At 43.9% G+C, this 25662-nt stretch overlaps 1 protein-coding gene across 10 annotated transcripts in view; it reads left to right on the top strand.

Annotated features, from left to right (window-relative positions):
• LOC139750261 (carboxypeptidase D-like) overlaps positions 1-25662 on the top strand; it is a 273624-nt gene that overhangs the window by 71095 nt on the left and 176867 nt on the right. For 7 of the 10 annotated variants that reach the window (XM_071664823.1, XM_071664814.1, XM_071664820.1 and 4 more), the window contains exon 2: positions 16499-16525. The exons of the other annotated variants lie outside the window; for them this stretch is intronic. In XM_071664823.1, the coding sequence (XP_071520924.1) occupies positions 16499-16525 (27 nt within the window). The remainder of the gene's footprint in view (positions 1-16498; positions 16526-25662) is intronic. 10 annotated transcript variants of the gene reach the window in all.

The following is a 25662-nucleotide window of genomic DNA, read 5'->3' as shown; positions in this document are numbered from 1 at the left end:
CCCATACACCAGGTGTACATAGTGTCCTCCTGCCGCCCCATACACCAGGGGTATCAATATGACAGGTAGCTATAGCAGAGGTGTGAGAGCCTCACCTCGTCGTACAAAAGCACCGGGATCGAACCCTGCCAGATGCCGGGTTATATGCAAATCTAACTTTAATCTTTCCATTAAGCTGGAGGCGGAATAGACTGGCTAATGGGCTTTCCAATGAGTGTCCCGATGTGCGAGTGACTCTGGTGACATCGGCTTCACGTCACGGGAGGGGGAGGAGGGTTTTCCTTCGGCGGTGGGTGGGACGGCGGGGTGGGTATGGACACAGGCTGCGGACAAGAAGGGCTGATTGAGGGTGGTGGAGGCCTGTAGGTTGGGTGGGCATGGCGCCTGGACACGTCTGACATCTCTGTTTGACGCATCATTTAGTGGTGTTGTTCAGCGTAATATCTACACCCAAGTAACGAACAGGCTCGTGGTATCATATATATGTGTATATGTATAAGGCAATATTCAGCAAGCTGCTCACATTCTGGTTTTGGCCACAACCAGAATATATTGCACAAGTTGGGTCACCATATTTTCAGTGGCATAAAGTGCTGTTAGTATAAGTCCAGAGGAGAGGAACAAAATGGTACCAGAATCAGAGGCCATTATTTTTATTTCCACTCTAGGCGAATGAAGAGTCATAGGAGACTTGATCTTAATCTTTAAGTATTCGTATCAGTTTAATGAGGTCAGCAGTTAGCTGTTCTTCGAAAGGCGTAGGGTTAGAAGAACCAGAGGCCAATTCGAAATTAAGATTTTTTTTTTTTAAAGATATGAAATAGATACTTTTCTGGGATACGATTGGTGGATGAAGGGAACATACTGAGCTGGGAAATTAGAATTGCTGACAAGGAACATGAGGTTAGAAAGTTGCATGATAATAGAGAAAAGTTTAGATGTGGTTATCTCTCTATACCAAGTGACTTACCTATAGCTATTGATCTGATCATATAAACAAGTGCTTTCTGAAAGTCTAAGTACATAAAAACAGTTGTTTAACTTCAGTCATACATGTTGATCATATCATAAATCAAGCGGATTTGTCAGACATGAAGGACTGTTTCGCAAATCCTACAGTGGTGGTCCTCTAAAATGATCCGCTATATTGTCTGCGGTGATGATGGCCATGGTTTTACCAGCTACAGACGTGAAGTTATATCAGTGATAATTTCTGGGAAGAGACATAGCGCCTTTATTTTTTCTTAAATCGTTGTTACATTGGCAAACGTCCAGTCCTGTGGAACCCTGCTGTAGTGAGTGACTTATTCAACAGGACAGGAAATGGCTCAACATTTTCATCTTTAGCGTCTTTAGTTGTACATAATTTTTCTCTCCCCTGAACGTTAATGCTGACAGTACATCTTAATAGTGAACACTGACAACATATCCTGAATGTGTGTGTCAAAATGTTGTAAGTGTTCGCCTGGGACTGGATCAGGAACATGAGCTGTGTTTCCACGCGTAGATACATAGATGGAAATTATATAAAGTAGGCTGTGGGTGGCGGGGGTGTAACTGGCAAGGCAACATCACCCTCCCGCAACGATCACATATCCAGGACCTCAGCTTGGCGTCGCGAGAATTGCCATCGCCTTGGAAACAAGGAAGTGTAGATTAACACAGTATGTTGGGCTAAGTTAACATTGTATGTCTGGCTAAGTTTACATGTGTTGTTCTAAGTTAACATTATATGTTGGGCTAAGTCAGCACTTTGTTAGGCTGTTATCATAGTATTATAGCTTAGTAAACACGGTATGTAGGGCAGAATAAACACAGTCTGTTGGATTAAAGTTACCTTGAGGATCTGATGAACTCCACCTGCACTGCCTCTACATCCATCATCAACTCCACCCTGATTCCACTTCAGTATAAACCATCGCCTCCACCATCACCACTATAACTTTCTCCATCACTATCCTTCCATTTCCACCTCCACCTACCTCACCAACCCTCACACTTCCACCTCTCTACTGCCACTCCCTCCTGTATCCTCATTTCACCAGATCCGCAACTCTCCTTCCACCCTCACCACTTCAACATCTCCCTCACCACCAGTACCACCCACCTCCTCCCCAGTACTTCATTTCCCCACCATATCCATCATGACCACCTCTCCAGCACCAGCCTCCTGCTATCCCATGCCGTCACCACCCACCTTAAGCTGCCCCATTAACCACACGACCTACCTCCAGCTGCTCCACTACCCTCACCACCCATTTCCACCTGCCCCACCACCCACTCAATAGTTTTAACAATTTTCATCCTTATTCCATTCTTTCGGGTAATGGTTCCTTTAATTTTTTTTTTAGAAATATTTTCCAATCTTATTCTGTATGACTTCTTTTTGTTCTCTTGCTATTTGTGTATTTATTTGTGTGGAGTTTCACTTTGCTACTCCCTCCACTCTGTAATAAAGTCTCTCTCTACCTCCACCGTCAAAATGCCACTTTTTTCATCCTTTCCATTTATTTGCCTCCACCACCACACCTTGCACTGCCATTCTCCTCCACCTCCTGCACCGCCTCTTTCTGCCCCACCACCTCCGTCTGCCCCACAACTTCCGTCTGCCCCACTACTTCCGTCTGCCCCACCACCTGCTGCAGTTCCCCCTAGGCGACAAATGATGTGTTCCCGCTACAACTCTCGTCCCTCCCACACACACATTACAACTCTGCCCGTTACCTCCAGTTGGGTCCTAATGTATTACCGCAGTTGAATGGGAGTGGGTAGGCGTGTGGGGAGGTGGGCGGCAGTGTGGGGTGGGGAGTATAGTGAGGGGTAGATGTGTCGTGTTGGGGGGAAGTGTGGGGGACGGTGTATGTAGGTGTGTGGGAGTGTGGTGATGCTGCTGTGTACGTTGCAGCCACCAGTGGCAGCGAAGGCCCGCGTCTATTGCTGTCTCTGCAGGTGAGGCTCACGTTGGAGGAGGAACCAACCTTAAAGGTACTGTGGAGACGAGGCCGCCGCGCTGCTGGAGGGAGGGAGAGAGACGGAGAGGGAGAAATGTGGAAGTGAACTTAGGGCAAAGTGCAGTCTTGGTGAAGTGCAGTTACTTGTAGATCAAGGGTGAGCTGGGCCTGGGGTGTTCCAGACCAAGGAAGCTGTTGTCTTTGGGAGCTCTATGGACTCTGGAAGCTTTAACATCAAGTATGTCTGTAGCCAGGGAGCCCCGAGCCTGTAGATGAAGGAACCTTGGGGTCCTGAATTCATGGAGCCCTGACTATACGTGGTTGTAAGCCTCCAAAATTTGGTAGATTTAGTAGGCTTGGGGAGGCCCCAAACGGAGGCTCAAGACGCGGTACATTTGAATTTAAGTGGATTCTAAACCCAGGGAGCGCGACAGTTAGACCCTACGGGATCAAGAACCCAGGGAGGTCTGGTCCCAGAGAGCTCTTAATTTAGAGAGTTCTGGTCTCGGGGAATTCATAATCTAAGGAGCTTTGGTCCCAGGAGCTCATAACGTAGGGAGTTCTGGTCTCAGGGAGTTCATAATCTAGGGAGCTCTGGTCCCAGGGAGCTCATAACCCAGGAAGTTCTGGTCCCAGGGAGCCAGAAAGCCAACAACTTCCAGCCCCCTGGGACTCTGTACAACTGCAGCTATTAACCCAGAGATCTCTGCATTTCCTCGCCATTTGCTGTAATCTGTCGGCCATTCACATCGTCAGTTAACAGCTCCCGATACATTACCTCCTGTAATCGAATTTCTAGTAATTACTAGTTTAATTAAAGCTTTGTGAGCTATGGGATATCACGCTCCATCAAGCTTAATTACTCTGGCACTCATTTCGCAAACGAATTTCCCTAGAGAGCTACGAGCCAGACAGTATTTTTAATGAAATGCATTATATTTTCGGGCTACCGCTGCCAACTGTCCACTCGACCAACAGATGGCTTTGCAAAATGTTATGGACGCTGCAGTTTTCATGGATTTGGAAATAGATAGCACAAAACCCTATTTTCACAGCGTAGTAGGAATAGCGGGAAACGCTATTTTCACCTTGTATCCACGTCTTTCAGATAATATCTTGGTTGACTTATAACCCTTGTTGACCACGACGGTACGACCTTTACATACCACGACATGACCTTACGGCATGGTAACCAGGCCTATGGTGTGACCCATAATGGTCAGGTCAGAGGTCACGTACAGCTGTCGTAATGTGTCATGAAGAACATTGGAAGATGGTTGTGTGACACTGTGGTTACTGGTGATTGGCTGGTATCAGAGGAAGACATTAGCGCGTCTTATAACACGAGGCTAAAAGTAAAGAGTTCTACACAGTCAACCGGTTCGTGGAAATAGCCTGAAATGCTCCCTCGGCCGTACGCTACGCTCCTACCTTGGGTTGGGGGCGTCATTGTGGCACTCGTTGAACCGCGCGAGGATCGACCTCGTCCCTCTGAAGTTTTCATGACTGTTTGCTGATCATGAGGAGTTCGTCTGGACGAGAGACCCAGACCTGTCATCTGTGAACAAACTGTTCCTAATCGTCATTTTTCTTTTAATACTCATTATTTCGTAGAATGTATCTGGAGGTATAGCTAATGCCATGGTTGGCAAGTGCTGTTCAAGTTACATGCCAGGATTTGAGACATATGGAGGTGGGGATCCACCAACTGTCGGTGGAAACCTCCCCTCCTCTTTGCCAAATGCTGGGTACGCCCTCGGACACCACCTGCCAACATAGCCTCAGCTATAGACGGACCTCTGAAGGTCGAGCAAACAGGTTCGAATCCTGGTTACTGCAGTCGGTCCACAGTCAACCCAGCTGTTCATCCACCCCTAAAGGTTTGGTCGATGAAATGGGTACCTGGCTCAGGTTAGGACATATATATATATATATATATATATATATATATATATATATATATATATATATATATATATATATATATATATATATATATATGGATGGCCTTGAGTAGTGCCTCAACTGCCCGTGTCGTCTCAGCTAACATAAAAAGATAAGTCAGAAGACTGCGCACTTGCTCTCTGGCTCTTGGTGTCAAGTGTTGACTTCGGTCTTGCGTGCAGTAAACTCACCTGACCAAGGCTTTAACGAGAGTTGTCATCCTCCCACACTAGCCCTTAATTGACTCGTCCTCACTCATACGACGCTGAGTCTTAATTGACCAGGATTCGGGCTGCTAAATCTGACACTTCCGCCGCCGACTGTGGGCGTGGTGTCGGAGTTGGCGGCACCCAAGTTAGACCAGTGTGGTGGTCCTTGATCTACGTCCAAGTGGCTCCGGATAAAGCTAGGAATATATATATATATATATATATATATATATATATATATATATATATATATATATATATATATATATGTACATATATATACTTTTTCATCATAATCGCTGTTTTCCGCGTCAGCGAGGTAGCGCAAGGAAACTGACGAAGAATGGGCCAACCACACACACACACACACACACACACACACACACACATATATATATATATATATATATATATATATATATATATATATATATATATATATATATATATATATATACACACACAAACATACACATACATATATATATATATATATATATATATATATATATATATATATATATATATATATATATATATATATATATATTTCAACGTATACATACATATACATACACAGACATATACATGTATACACACGTACATATTCATACTTGCTGCCTTCATCCATTCTCGTCACCACACCGCCACACAGGAAACAGCATATTTTCAGTTGCTAATCAGATGCTCTGTGCATTCCACCACATTTTCAATTACTGCTCTCCCATGCGCCCCGCCGAATCATTTGGTTGACTGATACCTCTATAATTCGATCATTTAATCTCGTACTCTATACATGCGTTCTTTCAGACCTCATGCACCTTCCCTTTGGCCATATAAACGTCGGACAGTCTATGTAACTGATCAACAGCACTTCATCCTCTGCAGGGCATTATTAGCTCCTTTCTTTTCACTATACCATTCACCAAGACTCACTCCACATCTCATGTAGTACACATTATGTCTGCCCCCATGTCATTCATCATATTCAGTAGTCTTTCAAAATGCTCACTCCACATCCTTTTCACCTCTCTTATTTTGCCTGATCCTACTTCCCTGCCGCACACCTTATTCGCACGTTTAAATACTGCTTCCCTAAATACTTGCCACTCCTCTTCCTTTCTCCTATCTTCGTTTCTCTTACTCTGTGCCATTCAACACTCAATTATTCATGGTATCGTTGCAACACAGGCCACTTTTCCATGCTCGCTCACTCTCACCATTTCTTTCGTACGTGGGTTATTTCCTCTTTTCTTAAAAGCATCACTAACTTTCACACACTTGCCTCCACCAAGAAGTAATCAGATGACCCCCACCCCACACATCAGTATGTTCACATCTAACAACTTCTCCTTTGCACGCCCGTCAATTAGCACAGAATTCAGTCATGTCGAATGACTCCCAACCCCATTCACTCACTTGTCTTCATCTTTTTTAAACCGAGTATTATCTCAGTTATACCCTCAAGTGCATTCAGATCCTCTGACGGCAAGATTCGATCTCTTGCATCAATACTGTCAAAGCTCTGACTAGGCTTCATCCAAAGAGCTCTCCTTTCATTACCAGGTCACCCGCCTCTCGCAGTCCAATTCAGTTCTTTTTTTTCTCGTCGTGTTTTAATTTCAGTAAGCGCTTGATTTGGTTAGAAAGAATTAGGAACACTCAGTGCAGACTTGACAAGAAAATTAATCCACGTTATTGAAGCTTATTTGTAATGAGTTTTGTCAAAGGATATGTATTTGCAAAACTTTCTTCATGAATGAGAAAATTCCATTATATATATTCTAATTGGTTTTGGAGAAGAAAAATACATTGGAGAGAAAAGTTCGGCATATTTTACGAAATCAAAGTTGAAGGCGATGATGATCTATGAATCACAAATGGCATATGATGTGAACGATGCAAAGAATTCAGTTCATCAGATGTTTCTTACAGGCAGCATCTCCTCGTAGATACTCGTAGGTAGGTACGTAGGTACTATGTACTCCATGTATCTCCCTCTCACGGCGAGGCATTGGTCGCACTGCACTATGCACAGTCTCGCCTCACTGCTGCTCCATGTATTACTCTGCCTGACACGCCTGCCACCATAAATCCCGCTTGTTACTGAGGGAAAGTGGCTGTTGGCCTATTTTCAGCCCCTTTCGGTGGGCTTCTCATAGGCCAGTACCCGGTCTAATCTAGGGCGGGTCTAATCTGTTCCGGAGATGATTTGGTTCTTGGGGTTTGATTGGACCCTGATCTAACCACGGCCTAGTCTAATCTTCTTTCAGCTGTAATGCGTTTTGGGTTTAATCTGGTTTTGGAATTTGGCTATGATCTTATTTCGGCTTAATCTGGCTGAGAATTAAATGGGTTTGGATCTAATCTGGTCTTAATCTAATATAGCTTGGGCTTGATCATGCATGGGGCCTCTTGGGATCCCTCATCCTCTTTGGATCATGAATCTTAAAGCATCCCGACGCATTCAGGACGTCAATTCAGTCCTAAAACTCGACAAAAATACGAGGTTTTAGTTTAACACAAAGTTGTCCTAACAAGACCTGAAACTCGGTCCTATTGAATACATATAGTATCTGAGTAGATTCCTCAGATCTAGATGTCCAGTTGATCAGGTTTCAGTAGCTTCAGAACTTCCAAGCAAGTCTGTTTCAACTCACAACTTAAAAACTGACTCTCAAGGATTCGTGAGTTCCAGCCTAGCTCTGTGTGGATCAAAATTGCACGTTAGCCTTCCGAATTCGTGTACTACAGCTGCGCCTCCCTGGACAGCTGGAAATCCCGCCTGGATCCAGGATTGGAGGGTAGTTCCCCGGACCTAGAACTGCATATCTATTCTCACACACTCAGAGATTCAACTCGGCCGTCTCAGAGCTAGAACTCACCCTCAGTGTTTCAGAATTCCTACTCTTGCCTGTTAACTTAGAATTTAAGGTTAGCCTTCTTGGAGGTGTCTGGCCCGAGCAGTAAAGAGCTTAAGGGCCTCTAACTGCTCAATTAAGAGTTTAGCGTCAGTTCTGTGTCTTGGTATCTCGGTAGCATCTTAGTGTTTACAACAGGGAGTGACTCCACTGTCTCCCTGTTCCTCCTTGACTTAGATAGCATTTCCATTTTCTTATTTCAATTAGTGAAAGATAAACAAAATGATATATTGTACATCCGACTTGCTTACTACGTAATTCAGTTTCACATTAGCAAGAATGCCATAATCTTTTCGTCGTCCTGAGTCAAGCGTGTTTGCAATACGCATCTTTAACATCGTCATGTATTCAACCATAGATTAAAGTGTCTCAAAATGTGCGTCCCGTAAAATGATTTTTCACATAGTGTCTCATTTTCTTAAGGCGGTATTATTACGGCCAAAGCTCATTAGTATTGTTAGAGAGAAAAACGTTAGGAGATTCCTGAGCGAGAGGAGCTGTAATACAGAGGAACTGCTCCACAAAAAGCTTAAAAAAAAAAAACTTTAAGCTCCCATTTTCTACAGCTGTTCGTAAACTTTCCCTTCACTGCGCCCACTTGGACGCATCTGCTGACTTATTCAAAACTTTTTATTTTCGAAAAAATACCAGACGACGAAAGCGACCAGTTCTCCTCCATACATGATTTGTCAGCTGTTGCGCTACACAAGCCTAGTACAAACCACCACTGAGGACTGTGCTAGCTGTGCTTCCCAGGGGGAACTGAACCCTTTACAGTGGTAGAGTGAACGATGTGAAGCCATTCAGAGGAAATCCTATGGAAACGCATCAAGATACAGAGCTTTGTATATTTATTTATTTTCTTTTCCCTGGTGAGGCTGAACAATTATGCTATTTACACGAGCATTGTGGAGCCGTAAATGAGGGTGTAGAGTTGCTAGGAGGGAGGATTCGTGGGAGGGGAGGGGGTGATGGTGTGCCCTAGGCGCAACGAGGGCTCCTTTCCCCCCAAAACTACGAGCCGGCCAGCCCTTCTCCAGGCAGGTCCTCTCCCCGCTATGGTTGTTTCCTGAGGGCGCATCTCACAGCGTCCTGGACTGTCGCTCCAGCAACACACCTGACGCCTCTCTGTCTGTCTGTCTCCTCTCTCTCTCTCTCTCTCTCTCTCTCTCTCTCTCTCTCTCTCTCTCTCTCTCTCTCTCTCTCTCCCTCCTGTCTAGCAGTCAGTCTGTTCATCTGTTTATCTTTAACGTTTTGCTATGTCGCGTTTTATACTATACTCTTATTCTAATACGTACACAGAGAAATATGTAATACCTCATGAAGAAGAGCATATGGTTGGCCAACGGGCGATATGTTTGCAAAGGAACATGGAAAAGACGTTGGTTGAGTGGCAACGAAAGGAGAGAAAATGAAATAGAGTTTGTGATTATCAAGTCCAAGTCTCAACGAGTGACCTACTTGGCATTCTACAGCTCACCATTGTGCATCGTAGGATCTGCTTCTCGATGGTAGAAGAACAGCTGTCTGTCTTTTCTGGACACTGCTAATGCACAGAACGACTGAGGTCCTGTATATTTTGGTCCGGTGACCATAACACAATGGTTTATAAGAATGATAATAAGTAAGTTTGAATGGAGAATAATTGGAGGAAGCGAAGTGTTTTAGATACCTGGGAGTGGGCATGGCAGCGAATGGAATCATGAAAGCGGAAGTGAATCTATTAGGTAGGTGAGGGGGTGAATGTTCTGTGAGAACTGAAGAATGTGCAGAGAGAGAGGACGTTATCTGGAAGGACGGAATGGGTATGTTTGAAGGACTAGAAGTTACAACAATGTTATATGGTTGTGAGGCGTGGGCTATAGATAGGGTTGTACGGAGGAGGATGGATGTGTTGGAAATGAAATGTTTGAGGACAGTGTGTGGTGTGAGGTGGTTCGATCGTGTAAGTAATGAAAGGGTAAGAAAGATGTGTGGAAATAAAGAGTGTGGTTGAGAGCAGAAACGGCAACGAGTATGAAATAATGATGATAATGATAATAATAAATTGGACGCCATGACTGCCCGGAGTCAGTTAACGAGAATACATTGCTATTTAAGAGGTATTTCATTTCTGAAAGTTATCTACTTTAAGTTTCATACATTGCAGTAACTGCTGGGAGAACACCAGCCTAATTGTAATTATGAGGAATTATTGGAACATTTTCAGAATTGCTTGCTAGTTGCTTAAATAATTTTTGGGAAAAAGGATTTTATTCGGATGAATTTGCAATGTGTGATCACGTATTTGTACTGTATGGGGAGGGAATTCTATGTTCGTTTGTGTGCGTGTGTTGTTACCTATTTGTTTAGTATGGTGAGGAAGTCCTACATTCGTGGAGGTCCCATATCTTGAACTTTTCCACTACCACGTAACTTTTTCAACTTCCGTATGATGTCTGCATTAACACTTTCATCACTTATTTCATTTCATTTATCCTCAACGCTGGTGCTATAAAAGCACTTCCTCTTATCTTCATCTTGCTCAGTTAATCACAATTTCTTGTGGTTCTTGTATCTTAGCATCTTTCTAAGAACTATTCACTGTTGATATGAAACTGATTAAGAATTTAGATGTTATCAGATCACTACTTACTTCTCTTTCTTCCATGATGGACAAATCAGTAGGCTCTTACTTCTCACGGTAACTTAGCTTTCCTAACTTTGGTTAGGTGTGGACCTTCTCTATCAGCTCTTTGAGAAGCTTTCTGAAATCTGATAACATTTGGAACCTTCTCTCTTAGTTCTTTGAGAAGCACATCCTAGTTTTGGCCGAACATAGTTTGTAAAATGTGTGCTCAAATCTTTCCTTATCCATGTGAATCTAATATTTGCCAGTAGAGGGACTGTCGCCTTTGTATTTCTTTTAAAATGGAGGATAGGGAGAGAGTCGTATGCAAATTCATGCAACCCTTATCATGCTGGATAGTATCCTTATCAAGGCCTATTTTCACTGCTTCCTATCCTAATGTTGAATTTCGTGGACCACATAGTAGACTGACCAACTGTGGCGTTTGTCTAGGTCCCTTTCTAAGATGATGCAATTCTCATCATCTTTTTACCACCCTTATGACCTCGTCATCATCTTCAAGCGTACTTAGGGGTAAGTCCACTCCTCTAGACAAATTATCTACGTAGATGAAGAGGAGCAATGGTCGCAGGACTGGGCCCTTTGGCACACCACTGGTGAATCCAATCCATTTCAAGAAGACTCTTCTAACATGCGTCTTATGTTTCGTAACACTGTGGAATTATGTGTTCGTCGATGGAATCTGTCCCGTATTCCTGCCTGAAGATCTGGCAGTCCTACTCAGTTAAATGTTCTCTGGCACTCCAAGTAAAGACACTCCACCCAACCTTCTGTCTAAAACCTGACTTACTTTCGCTTAAAAGGCTAAGACGATATCTTTCCCGGAATCTCTGTTCTCTCTCTCTCTCTCTCTCTCTCTCTGGTTTTCCTTTACGAGTAAACAACCATTTACTTTCTCGATTATCTTTTCCATTATCTATCCGACCGCATTCCTCGGAAAGCCTAGTATGTATAGTTCATCTTAAATGCCTGGTCTCCTCTCTAACGTTTGACATTTGCCATCCTCCACACCTTTGGCATTTTACCTTCCTCCAGCGACATTCTGAGCACATTTCAAGCGTATCTGAACATTTTTTGAGGGAACTTCATCAAAATCATGAGCCTTGTGTTGGTCGCGACTCCCTAGTAGTATGATTTTTTTTTTAGCAACATTTTCCAAGACTTCATTCCCATTCTGTCTCACTTGTGTTGTCTCTTCCACCATGAAAACACTTTTAAACTTGTCATTCAGCTCCTTGTGTGTGTGTTTACATCATACTCTGCAACACTTCTCTGTAAATCCCTGAGCTTGATTACCTTCTCTCCAGACGACAATTAACCTCTAATGAATTTATAGAAAAGATCTGGACAATCTCGTGCCTTGCTCACATCTTTATTCCTCCTTTCTTCTCCTGCAATAGTCACTCCCCGCTCTCTTATATCTGCCTTACAAAACATTCCTAACCTTCTTCTGTTTCTAACATTTTTTATTGATATGTATTTACCTCTTTCCTTTTTGGTCTTCCTTCTGTGTAAATAGAAGTAGGTTTCTCAGAACTTTCCACAATAGCTACCTCGTCATGGCTGCTGAACTCACTTTCCCCAGTCTGTGTTCCCGTGTAGACACTTATTTGTTTTACGTCTTCGTGCGGTACGGTCGTCTTACATCTTGAAGGACCCCCCCTCTCTCTCTCTCTCTCTCTCTCTCTCTCTCTCTCTCTCTCTCTCTCTCTCTCTCTCTCTCTCTCATAGACGCTTGTTACCCATGACATCCTCTCCCAAAATCCGTCTTGCCTCTCGTCTAGGTAGGTCTTCCTATGTAATTGTCATCAATTTCATTTCAGATTATCTTTTTCAGTATCTTATGTATCACGCCTCTCCGATAGACTGCTCTGTAGTTCAGTGCAACTTCTGCACCTCTTTACTTAAAGACGAGTTTAACATTTGCCTTCTTCCACTCTCTCGGTACTTTACCTTCCTTCACCGAACGCATAACCATGTCAGGTTGCTTGTCAAGTGTAACTGCACACCTCTTCAGCACATGTAAACATCACCAGAACCATGAACCTTATATGAGTCAATTTATGGCTATATTTGGATACTCCGGTGCTCTCAAGACCTCCTCCTCCCCATCCCATCTCAGTGGTGTGGGCGGTTGTGTCTTCCACTTTGAAAATACTTTTGAACTCGTCGTTCAACTCCTCCTGTAGCTCTATATCATCCTCTACAGTTGTTTTCCTTCTGGGTGCCTTAGCTTGATGATCTGTTCTTTGACTGTTACCTTAAACCAGACGAATGTATGGTGAAGATTTGGGTTCACTTCGGCCTTGTGTGTGTGTGTGTGTGTGTGTGTGTGTGTGTGTGTGTGTGTGTACACTAGCCCAGCATTATGTAGGACTGTATATAATCATGTGTAGCCAGGCGTGTGTGTCAACAGAGCCACAATACCCGGCACCAGAGGCTGGCACTTGAGCCTGGACCATGAATATTACATCAGGTGGTGAGCGACGCCCCGGGGCTGGCTGGCTGGTTGGCTGACGGGAGAGGATCTCCTTCCCTCACCCTCACCCGTTACTCCTCCCCTCATCCTGGGCAGGGGTCATCACAGGTTGGGTCGTCATGCCCCCACTCTTCCTTCCGGGGGACGGTCATCAGAGATGCTGACGTCCTCTGAGTTCCTCGCCTCGCAGATTAAAAGTAATATTTGATGACGGTGTATGTTCTCCCTCTCAGTGTAATTATCTATACGTAATTACCTGTTTGTACAGCGCGAGGAGGAAGTTTTATACTCGTGGGGTCGCCACACATCTCATGAATATTCTCTTATTATCATACGGCTTCTTAAGTTTATGTATACTGTCTGTATTAAACCGTCTCTTCTGTCATTTTGTTCCATTCATCCACCACTTCTATACTTTAGAAATACTTCCACCCATCGTTTTTACCAAGTTTCTTGCTTAATATCATAGTCTGTCGTCTGGTTGTTCTATCCCTACATATATTGAAGAACTCTTCTCCGTCTACGTAATCAGTCTATTTGACAAACTTAAGAGGTTGCGATCAGGTCACCCTTAACTCATCTCTCTTTCAAGGTGGACAAATTTAAAGCATTCCCTCATAATACGACTCTCTTAATTCTGGTACCATCTTTGTTACTCTCCCGTTGACCTCCTTTGTTTTTTCTTTGTGCTTCTTTGAGGCGGTGACCAAATATGAGAAGAATATTCTGGTTACGGCCGCATATATGACGTGAACAACTCGCTGAATAATTCCTTACTCATGAATACTAATCTGATATTGACTAGGAGTCGGTTGGTGTCTTTAACTATTCCCTTAAGACGGTGTTCTGTTGACATGTTAGCGATAAAGTCGACTCCCGGGCCTTTCTCCCGAACAGATTGCTGCAGCTTGCTCCCTTGCTAGAGCAGGGCTTTTAACGTTTTTGTGATTGTGGGCGACTTAAAGACACCCGTTGCGTCTACGTACTGCCTTCAGCATATATCCAGTATTATATCGGGTCTGAAATCACAATCAAGAGCAAATGATATCGCCTAAATTTTTCCAAGAGATGGTTCTGATGGTGAAATATATTCATTTATGTATTTTCATCCTTTGGATCACTGGAAATTGGGTCATAGACCACAGGTAAACAACCCTTGTGCTAGACGGTAATCATATCGAGGTCTTCTTTCATTGTCACCCATCCACATATACTGGGGATGAACCTCATCGACTCTGTTTCAGACCAGATTTGGAGTGTGGAAAGATCCCTTTGTCAAGGAGTGCAATCCTCCACGTTTTTCACTGCCCACGTAACTTATGCATCATCTGTAAACATTAGTCAGGTTGGAGTCCATACCTTGAAACACTTCATCTACGTTGGTCGAGTAATAGCCCCTGTGTGTGTGTGTGTGTGTGTGTGTGTGCTAACTGTCCCTTTTTCCCTACCCTTGCGTAACAGCCATTTGTAAGCGTAAATATATATATATATATATATATATATATATATATATATATATATATATATATATATATATATATATATATATATATATATATATATATGTGTGTAAGGCATGTGTACGTGTAGGAAGACAGGAAAGTGATTGGTTCTCAGTGAATGTAGGTTTGCGGCAGGGGTGTGTGATGTCTCCATGGTTGTTTAATTTGTTTATGGATGGGGTTGTTAGGGAGGTAAATGCAAGAGTTTTGGAAAGAGGGGCAAGTATGAAGTCTGTTGGGGATGAGAGAGCTTGGGAAGTGAGTCAGTTGTTGTTCGCTGATGATACAGCGCTGGTGGCTGATTCATGTGAGAAACTGCAGAAGCTGGTGACTGAGTTTGGAAAAGTGTGTGGAAGAAGAAAGTTAAGAGTAAATGTGAATAAGAGCAAGGTTATTAGGTACAGTAGGGTTGAGGGTCAAGTCAATTGGGAGGTGAGTTTGAATGGAGAAAAACTGGAGGAAGTGAAGTGTTTTAGATATCTGGGAGTGGATCTGGCAGCGGATGGAACCATGGAAGCGGAAGTGGATCATAGGGTGGGGGAGGGGGCGAAAATCCTGGGGGCCTTGAAGAATGTGTGGAAGTCGAGAACATTATCTCGGAAAGCAAAAATGGGTATGTTTGAAGGAATAGTGGTTCCAACAATGTTGTATGGTTGCGAGGCGTGGGCTATGGATAGAGTTGTGCGCAGGAGGATGGGTGTGCAGGAAATGAGATGTTTGAGGACAATGTGTGGTGTGAGGTGGTTTGATCGAGTGAGTAACGTAAGGGTAAGAGAGATGTGTGGAAATAAAAAGAGCGTGGTTGAGAGAGCAGAAGAGGGTGTTTTGAAGTGGTTTGGGCACATGGAGAGGATGAGTGAGGAAAGATTGACCAAGAGGATATATGTGTCGGAGGTGGAGGGAACAAGGAGAAGAGGGAGACCAAATTGGAGGTGGAAAGATGGAGTGAAAAAGATTTTGTGTGATCGGGGCCTGAACATGCAGGAAGGTGAAAGGAGGGCAAGGAATAGAGTGAATTGGAGCGATGTGGTATACCGGGGTTGACGTGCTGTCAGTGGATTGAAGCAGGGCATGTGAAGCGTCTGGGGTAAACCATGGAAAGCTGTGTAGGTATGTATATTTGCGTGTGTGGACGTATGTATATACATGTGTATGGGGGGGGGGGGTTGGGCCATTTCTTTCGTCTGTTTCCTTGCGCTACCTCGCAAACGCGGGAGACAGCGACAAAGTATAATAAAAAAAAATAATATATATATATATATATATATATATATATATATATATATATATATATATGTATATATATATATATATATATATATATATATATATATATATATATATGTATATATATATATATATATATATATATATATATATATATATATATATATATATATATATATTCAGGCCATTTCTTATGATATTTTGGTAGCGTCAGGAACAGAAAACAGAGCCTTGGAGGGAAAATCCTCGATTCGTTGTCTGCCGTGCTCTTTCTTGTGGAAAATAAAACAGGAGGGGATGATTTCTAGGCCTACGACATCAGAATAGATACCATTAAAGATCATGTCAGTCTCGAGGGAGTTTTTTTTTTTTTTTTTTGTTATAGAGATGTCATTCACCTCATCTATTTCTTGCCGTAATCGTTGCAGTGGAATTTATAACATGCCTAGCATAGCTGACTGATAAATTATCTAATATAATGATATAATATAGTAGTATAATCTTATTCTTGACAACTAACAATACATCACTCTTCTCTAGTAACTTCGGTATTTCTCTAGTATAACAAGCTGGAATGTTTTTAAGGTTATTGTAATTTTACTATTATTCCTGACGTATGTCTCCTTACTTTGCAAGCACCGAGGATGTGGAGGATGACAAAAGGTAAGTGATCAACGTTTTCATGAAATGTAACCCAGTGATTTGTATTCATTTTGTCATTGTGTGTGGATATCCAGCTTCGGAAACCTTACTGGATATCTGTATGAACATTTTTTTTGCTACATGAAATTAGTCTAGGCTACAATATATCTGACCGTTTTCTGTGGTGATTCCCAAACCCTCTCCCATAACGATCCTTCAAATTAACCCTCCATAATCTTTGAATCCAGTTCACATTTTGATCTCTTGAGTACCATAAATGAACCAGTCGGATACGAGACCTTAAAGTACCGAGTGCGGTGATTTAAGTTTTCAAGGACTATTTTAGACTTAGCAGTTAAGTGAGAGCTTTAAGTATTAATAACTTTTTCGACGAAAATCGCAATCTTTGGCGCACTATGAACTTATATTTCGAGTTAAACACTATCTAATCCCATTAGTTAACCATTCCAGTACAATTAATCACTTTTTTGAGTTCGAGTAATTAACTTCATCCCGGTGAGTACCGCACCTCATAGCATTTAGATTATTTTGTCTTTTTTCCAGTGCCATACAACCGAATGTTAAGTGAGAATATCACTGTAGCAATGAATAATGAACCAAAGATTAAAAGACGAAGTGATTAGAGAGAGAAAGAGAGATAGAGGTATCTAAGACATTACAGCAAGGTAAATCAGCAGTAATTAAGATATGTTGGGTTCGATTATGTTGCCGTCTCATACGTTTAGGCTAGGTTACGGAGTAGCTCGCATGCAATAGCCTGAGTTTGATATTTTCTACTGGTGATGCATGACGTGTCTGGTGGGCCTGTTAACAGTACCTTGCCACAGTGGATTCATTACAGTAGAAAGAATCGTCGAGTCCGTAAGATTGTGTACCATGAGGGTAGAAGGGTCTGGTACGGACAGTGCGCCTTACCTGAATTGGAGGTGATACGATCACCCAGATGAAGCTCCTTGTCTCACGATTCTTTCCAACTGATTGTTAGCGAAGTCACGTTAAATAGAAGGTTCTGTACATGAACCAGCGTTATGGTCAGGTTGTGGTAAGGAGTTTATTTTTTAAGGGAAAGCGGCCATGAGAGGAACGGTGATAAGTTCAGCAATTCTTTATTTCAAAATTTTGTCTCGGAAAAATTCTCAACAGATGTTGGGAATATTGATAACGTAGCTATTTTTATCTCGTGCAAGAGTCGCGCCAGCCGAGATCCTTCACTAGACAATTTTGTTTCAGTCCCTCCATCTGTAGTGAGGAATTCGATCAGTTGACACAGAGCAACGTCGACGGTGAGTGTCAGGAGGGAGACGCCTTGACACATTAGCCTGCCGGTCTGGCTTCCAGCGGCTGCCGCCACGACGTGAAGGCGCTGCAGTCGCCTGTATAACATGATTGCCTGTGTGAGTGTGTTCTCGCGTGTCACGGGGCTTACTCGCTGGTCTATAATTTCCATTAACCCCTTGTACATGACGGTGGAACCCTTAGATACAGTGGCGTGGCCTTTGGCCGAGCACTTAAGGGTGAAGGTCAAAGACCAGGCCATCACAATCATCGAAGCGTCGCACTGTCGTGCGAGGGTTGGGCCTTCGTACCCTATTAATTAATCCAGACACACAGTATCGTAAATCTGTCAGCAGATGGCAGCACCAGTACTGAACTCATCTGCTTTACCCCGCTCGTGTGATATGTAAAAGCCGCCCGTTTTGTCCCCATCTGCCGGAGACGCTGCTGTAGAAGTTATGTTGGGAGACGTGGAATTAACTTAGGATCATGGAATATATATTCCTCACATCTCGACTACTTCTTGCATCAAACAGCTTTACTGGAGTATTTCACGTAGGTTCTGATGTCTAAATAATTTCCCAGAACTTCTCGAATGTGAAACACCTTAGGAGAAGCATGTAAATATATCTGATCATAATAACCCCGTAATCGTGGAATTAACCCTTTGGCGCGTAAGACACCTCGCATCCTTAGATACGACGGCACGACCCTTGACACGACGCTGTGACCCATTGGTATAATGACCTAACCACAAGGGTCATCCCAAAAGTCGCACCATCATACTTAAGGATCGTTCCGTTGTCCTCACTGGTTACAGCACACTACGCAACTAACCAACTCTTCGTTTACTATCAAAGAAGCTGTCAAGACGTACGGCGGTGGCTGACCCAGGAGCAGGTGGGCAGCAGACGCCCTCAGATCACCTTTACTCTCAACCGCTGGCAACGGTACTCCACCGTCAGGGTGCAGAGAGCAACTCGCTGAGTGAGGCCTTACGGATTTCCGTTTCCTGATTTCCCTCGGGGACGGGGAAGATAAACCCGGTCGATCTGAACCATGAGCCGCAGGGATCGACGGTAGAGCGAGTGCTTCACGAGGAGCCAGACCTGCTTGTTGCCTCCCAATATATATATATATATATATATATATATATATATATATATATATATATATATATATATATATATATATATATATATATATATATTCTTTCTTTCAAACTATTCGCCATTTCCCGCGTTAGCGAGGTAGCGTTAAGAACAGAGGACTGGGCCTTTGAGGGAATATCCTCACCTGGCCCCCTTCTCTGTTTCTTCTTTTGGAAAATTAAAAAAAAAAAAAAGAGAGGGGAGGATTTCCAGCCCCACGCTCCCTCCCTTTTTAGTCGCCTTCTACGACATGCAGGGAATACATGGGAAGTATTCTTTCTCCCCTATCCCCTATATATATATATATATATATATATATATATATATATATATATATATATATATATATATATATATATATATATTACTGGATGGAGTTCCCCAGGGAGCTGTTCTCTACTCAAACCTTTTCAGTCTCCTCCAACATAATCTCGTATCATATCCCTCAGACCACACTGTAAAATTCCTTTCATAAATCACGTCACGACACAATGACACTATCCAATCAGCAACAAATATTCGACATTGCATCGCAGAATTGGAACATTAGTTTGCTGTAAACCAGAATATCTGCATCCCCACACACATCTACAATCACCCTTTTAACCTCAAATAGACTCGAATCCAACTGACACCCTATCATTGGTCAACCACTTCCACTAAATAGAACCTCATCCATACTACTGTCACGTAACGACATATGCATGACATTTAATCCTCGCAACATAAACATGAACAGAAAGGACATAAACAGACTGAGGACCCACAGGATACTTACTGACACCAGTACTGGAGAAAGTAAATATAAGAAAAAGAACCATTTAGCATATTCTAACAACTCATCCACTCCATCCTTAACTATGCCTCACCCATCTGGTCATCTATCCTGTCAGAAGCAAACAAAAAAGAATTTAACTGCTAACCACACAAAACAAGGCCCTCGGAACAATTAATGTCTGAGTTACAACCACAAACACTCACCACCTGCACAGTGAAAGAAAAAGCACTTCCAATACAATCTCATTTCGGTATGTTAGGCACCAAGTTCTTTGTAACAGCCCCAGACTCCTCCCACCCAAACCACAACATAATCAACCACTAACCTCCACGCAGAAATAAAAACCTTACCCTTGCCTCACGCTACAACATCTTCACTCACACATTCCTCCCTACCCCCATCCCCAACAAATGTGACACTGACTAAGCACATACACACAGTCATAACTCGGCAGGCACTAAACAACCTCCTTCCCAACCCAATTTTAAGTTATACTTCATTGCACAAACTTGAAACTTGATAGTCCTCAGTCATTTACGAGTAACACTTTCTCGTCTGCGCTCCGGGCACCGCACATCTCGACCATATCATAGGACCCACCATGCCCAAGATGCATCTTCCATACTGAAGACACTGAACGCTTACCCTTGATATCTTATGCGTTCACCTTATAAAGACAAACACACTTCTTGAACTGTTGGCCGTGCGTTGAGTGAACTCCATAAAAAGGGTTCTTGTGCTATATTTTGTGTGTGTGTGTGTGTGTGTGTGTGTGTGCTGTTACTACCGTGCACTTGATGAATAAAGTTGGCGGCCCTGTTTGTCTATAGCCTTCAGCACCAGATTTCTCAAAAATTTGGGAACGTATTTTCACGAAATTCAGCCGACATGTCTGGATCCATGCTGAGGAGGAATGATGGAGTGATGCTCGACGTAGGTCAAAGTTCAAGACCAGACGACCCAAATATTATGGAGCGCGTAAAGCAGTTGTGGTCACCAAGACGAGTTTGCTGAAAATAATTTGTGCCTCTGAAATCGTGAGTACTTTATCCCTTGAAGAAGAAGAGGAAGAAGCATTGGCCTGTGTCTTAATGCTTACCATAAATCGTAGCTATGGTTCCTCGTGTAGCTTATATAAACACCACGACACATGAAGAAGCAGCAGCAGCTCTGTCCTTATACTATTGTGTCTATTGTTTTCGGTCTCCTCCGGCGGTGTCCAGGGTCGCCATGGTGACGGTGGCAGATATGGGCCACGACTCGCTAACACCCCGGTCCTCAGATGAGACTCTTTTGTTTATCTTTCTTCTCCAGCCCATCACCAGCCATCTTGTTGTTATTCTTGGCTTGGTTTTTTTCTTTCGTTTGATATCTTCCATCGGGCCTAGGAACTTTTCTGAGAGATCCAGAATTGAATTCCGAATTCTTAGTCGGATTTTTTTGTGTTAGTCTGAATGTCGGTTCGAAGTTTCTGAAGCAGTTTCACTCTTTTTCCCCGGAACGTTTTTCCGATTCTTATAGTGTTCCAGTCGGTTCCAATAAACGTCCTGCCTCCACCACTGGTTGAACCATGGTAATTTGAAGCAGTTTCACCCCTGCAAGCCGTGTTCTCTCTCTCCCCTTTCCCCCAACCTTCCCATATCATAAAGTATGCCCTGTTCCTCCAAATAGACGTCTTTTCATCGTTGGTTGGATCCCAGGGGAAAATCCCCCGAGGCAGCGTCTTGAGTCGACTTTAATATCCGGGTTTGACGGGCGCCTCTTGGGCCTGGGCCCCAGAGGGAGAGGATGGATGGAAGTGGAGACGGATGTCTGCTGCTCCCGAGACGGTAATTGACGGGTGACGGGAGGGTGTCCCGTGGGAGCCCTGTTGACGATTTCCCTCACAGGTGCATTGACGCAGCAACCCACACCAACTACACCGTTTTGTATGAACTTAAGTCTACAAGGAGTTCGTCACACAGAAACTCATTATCACACACTCGTTGCAGAAGGTCATGTACGCTGACACAAAGGTACAGCATGCGTAGGCAGTCGCAAGCAAGCACGCAGAGGTGAATACACTCTGACGCAAGCAGATATGTTAAGGTTTGGTTACACATACGTGCTAATTTTCATGCAAATTTGCGATTAGACTTACACATATAGCCAAACAAAAACAAAAATTTATAAAACCATTTTCACACAAATACTTGCACAAAAGTATACATCCACTAACACTATATGAGAGACTGACTGAGTGACATCCCCTTCAACTCCAACACTCCATTAATATCTGGACCAGAATTTTGACGCAACCTGGCACCGCTGGAGTGGCCTGTCCTACCTGACACTTTGGACATGTTCCACACAGCTGGTTTGAGGTTCACGACAGAAAGCAAGAGGAAGTACAGTGAGAGGAAAATGTCATATATAAACCATATTTGATCCTCACAGCTTTAAGCGTATAGTTTTTTTTTTCTAATTCTTTTATCTTCGGCGATGAATCGAGAAGCTGAGATTCTCTGCGCGCAGAAACACAAACATTTAATGTATTCGTCAACCAATTAGGTTTCCAGTTCTTTACCAAGGACTAGATCTGAATCTTTCCAGATTTTCTGCTGTTTGATCAGAGATGAATTTAGAATGTCTCATGCGAGCGTTGTAGGTATATTGAGCATATTACACAGTACGTGTTACTGTATTGCTATGGATGCGTTATTCTCAAAAGCATGAGTCTGCACAGCTGCTCCTTGACGAACGAGTCTCCTCACGGCTTGATTTCAACCAAGGAATAAGAGTCTACCAAGTGAGCATCACAAGAGCCTCGCACAATGATTTGAGAGATAGAACCTGCTCTTGTGTCCAGGGTGGGCACCAGCAGAGGCCGCCGGAGAATCCACCACCTGACCGCTGTATATTGCAAGATTGGATCTCAGTTTGACATTTAGAATCAATATCACTAAATGCAGAACATGGTTTATGATATATTGCTTTACTCTATATGTTCCCTGTTAGTACAGCTGGTGGGATTTTTCTCCGTGTTTCCAGTCGCTGCTCCATGTCTGGGGTATGAGGTTTTTACCGCAAGGATTAGGGGAATCCATAAGACAGCTTGCTACATCGGCGTGGTGGAGATGCACAGCTCGTCGAGTGGTATTCAGATCGGCAAAGTGAAGGAATTCATTGCCTGGCACGTCTGGTCATCGTTCAGCTACGATGAGGCGGGTGGAGGGTAGAGTTGCCGTATTTCTGTGACGTCTCACATTCGACGAGGATGGTAGAGATGCCTCATCTCTGTGACGCCTCACATTTGGGCCCGGGTGGTAGAGATGCCTCATCTCTGTGACTCCTCACATTTGGGCCAGGGTGGTAGAGATGCCTCATCTGTGATGCCTCACATTTGGGCCTGGGTGGTAGAGATGCCTCATCTGTGATGCCTCACATTTGGGCCAGGGTGGTAGAGATTCGTCACCTCTGTGACGCCTCACATTTGGGCCAGGATGCTAGAGATGCCTCATCTCTGTGACGCCTCACATTTGGGCCCGGGTGGTAGAGATGCCTCATCTCTGTGACTCCTCACATTTGGGCCAGGGTGGTAGAGATGCCTCATCTCTGTGACTCCTCACATTTGGGCCAGGGTGGTAGAGATGCCTCATCTCTGTGACGCCTCACATTTGGGCCCGGGTGGTAGAGATGCCTCACCTCTGTGACTCCTCACATTTGGGCCAGGGTGGTAGAGATGCCTAATCTGTGATGCCTCACATTTGGGCCGGGGTGGTAGAGATGCCTCATCTCTGTGACGCCTCACATTTGGGCCAGGGTGGTAGAGATGCCTCATCTCTGTGACGCCTCACATTTGGGCCAGGGTGGTAGAGATGCCTCATCTGTGATGCCTCACATTTGGGCCGGGGTGGTAGAGATGCCTCATCTCTGTGATGCCTCACATTTGGGCCGGGATGGTAGAGATGCCTCATCTCTGTGACGCCTCACATTTGGGCCAGGGTGGTAGAGATGCCTCATCTGTGATGCCTCACATTTGGGCCGGGGTGGTAGAGATGCCTCATCTCTGTGACGCCTCACACCCGGGCCAGTGTGAGTTACCGTTCCCTACCTGCCCCACGCATGCAAGCGGACGTATAGCCGAACGGGAAGAGGTGATGCGTAGCCAGTCGCCGGGCGCAAAGCTTTTCATGGGTATTTGCCGCAGGCTGAGAGCAGCGCATGTAGCCACGATACACGCCGAGTGACCATCAGGTAGGATTAAACTTGGGTTAACAGCGGCCATGCTGGTCACCCTGGCGTGGAGGGAATGTCAGGTTTCTGCCACACGACCGGCGGCGGCTGCATGAGAGCCACGTCCACATGCCTGGGAGACCTTCACCAGCAGACGTCACACATAAGAAAATTGGGGTATAGCGTAGAAAGAATCCTGCCCACGTATTCCCTGCGTATCATAGGAGGCGACTAAGAGGGACAGAAGCGGATGGTTGGAAATCCTCCCCTTTTGTATTACTTTCCAAAAGAAGGAAAGGAGCAAAAAAAAAAAAGGGAGGAATTTCCCCTCTAAGGCTGAGTCAATTGTTTTTAACGCTACCTCGCTCACGTGGGAAACGGCAAGTGTGTGTGTGTGTGTGTATACCCGTATTTGCTCACATCCAATCTCTAGCTGTCATGTATAATGCACCAAAATTACAGCTCCCTATCCACATCCTGGCCTCACATACGTTTCCATGGTTCCCCCGGCTGCTTCACATGCTCTGGTTCAGTCTATTTACAGCACGTTGACCTTTGTGCACCATATCTTTCCAATTCACTCCATTCCGTGCACGCATTTCACTCTCCTGCATGTTCAGGCCCCGATCGCTCAAAATCTTTTTCACTCCATCTTTCCACCTTCAATTTGGTCTCCCAGTTCACCTTATCCCCCCACTTTTGAAACATACATCTTCCATGCCATACTCACTCATTCTTTCCATATGTTCCAGATCATTTCAGCAGATCCTCTTTAGCTCTCTGAACTCCACTATTTTCATTACCACATCTCTCTTACCCTGTTATCATGTACTTGATTAAACCACCTCACACCACACATATTGTCCTCAAACTGTACATTTCCAACACACCCACCCACCCTCCGCACATGTTCATCTGTAGCCCATAACTCGCATCCATATAACATTAATGGAACTGCGGTACCTTTAAACATACCCATTTTCGCCCTCCCAGATAACGACCTCTTCATTCCACGCATTCTTCAATACCCCCAGAAATTTTGCCCACTCACCCACCCTATGACTCCCTCCACTCCCATGCCTCTATTTGCAGTCATTTTTTTCTGTTGTTGTTTGAGGCCCCAGTCACGGACAAAATTTCACATCAAGGCCGAGCCTTAATTGAAATATAGAAGGGATTATGAAAGGGAAAAAGAAAGGATATGGGTAAGCATTTACGAATTTGGGGGAAGTGAAAAGCCTCTTTCTTTAAAATGCTTCAGGTCATGGTTAATTGGAAAGACATGGGAGAATAGAGGGTCCCAAAGCTTCGAGGTGTACGGAAAGAAACGCTTATCAAAGTGACACATCCACATGAGCTGCCAACGGCCACACAGTAATCATGTGACACAGCAACTCGCAGAGTATTACGTGGTCTGCCTAATGATGGGGGCACACAAGCAGCCAGCTCTCGGGTGCAAAAAAAAAAAAAAACAAAGTGCTGATTATAGACGAGGGAAAGTGAACCAACATTACGGCGCAGCACAAACATGTTAAGTCTTGAAGTTCGCCTGAGAGAGTTGATAAGTCGGACTGCTTTTGACTCAACTCTGTCAAGTAAGGATGGAGAGAGAAGGCCTCCCCATATATATATATACACACACACACACACACACACACACACACACACACACAAAATGACCACCAGTTTGGACATTTTGAATCAACAAGGTGAAATTA

Source organism: Panulirus ornatus, chromosome 9, assembly GCF_036320965.1.
Source record: "Panulirus ornatus isolate Po-2019 chromosome 9, ASM3632096v1, whole genome shotgun sequence".
Lineage (NCBI taxonomy): Eukaryota > Metazoa > Arthropoda > Malacostraca > Decapoda > Palinuridae > Panulirus > Panulirus ornatus.
This window is presented reverse-complemented; position numbering and strand designations above follow the sequence as displayed.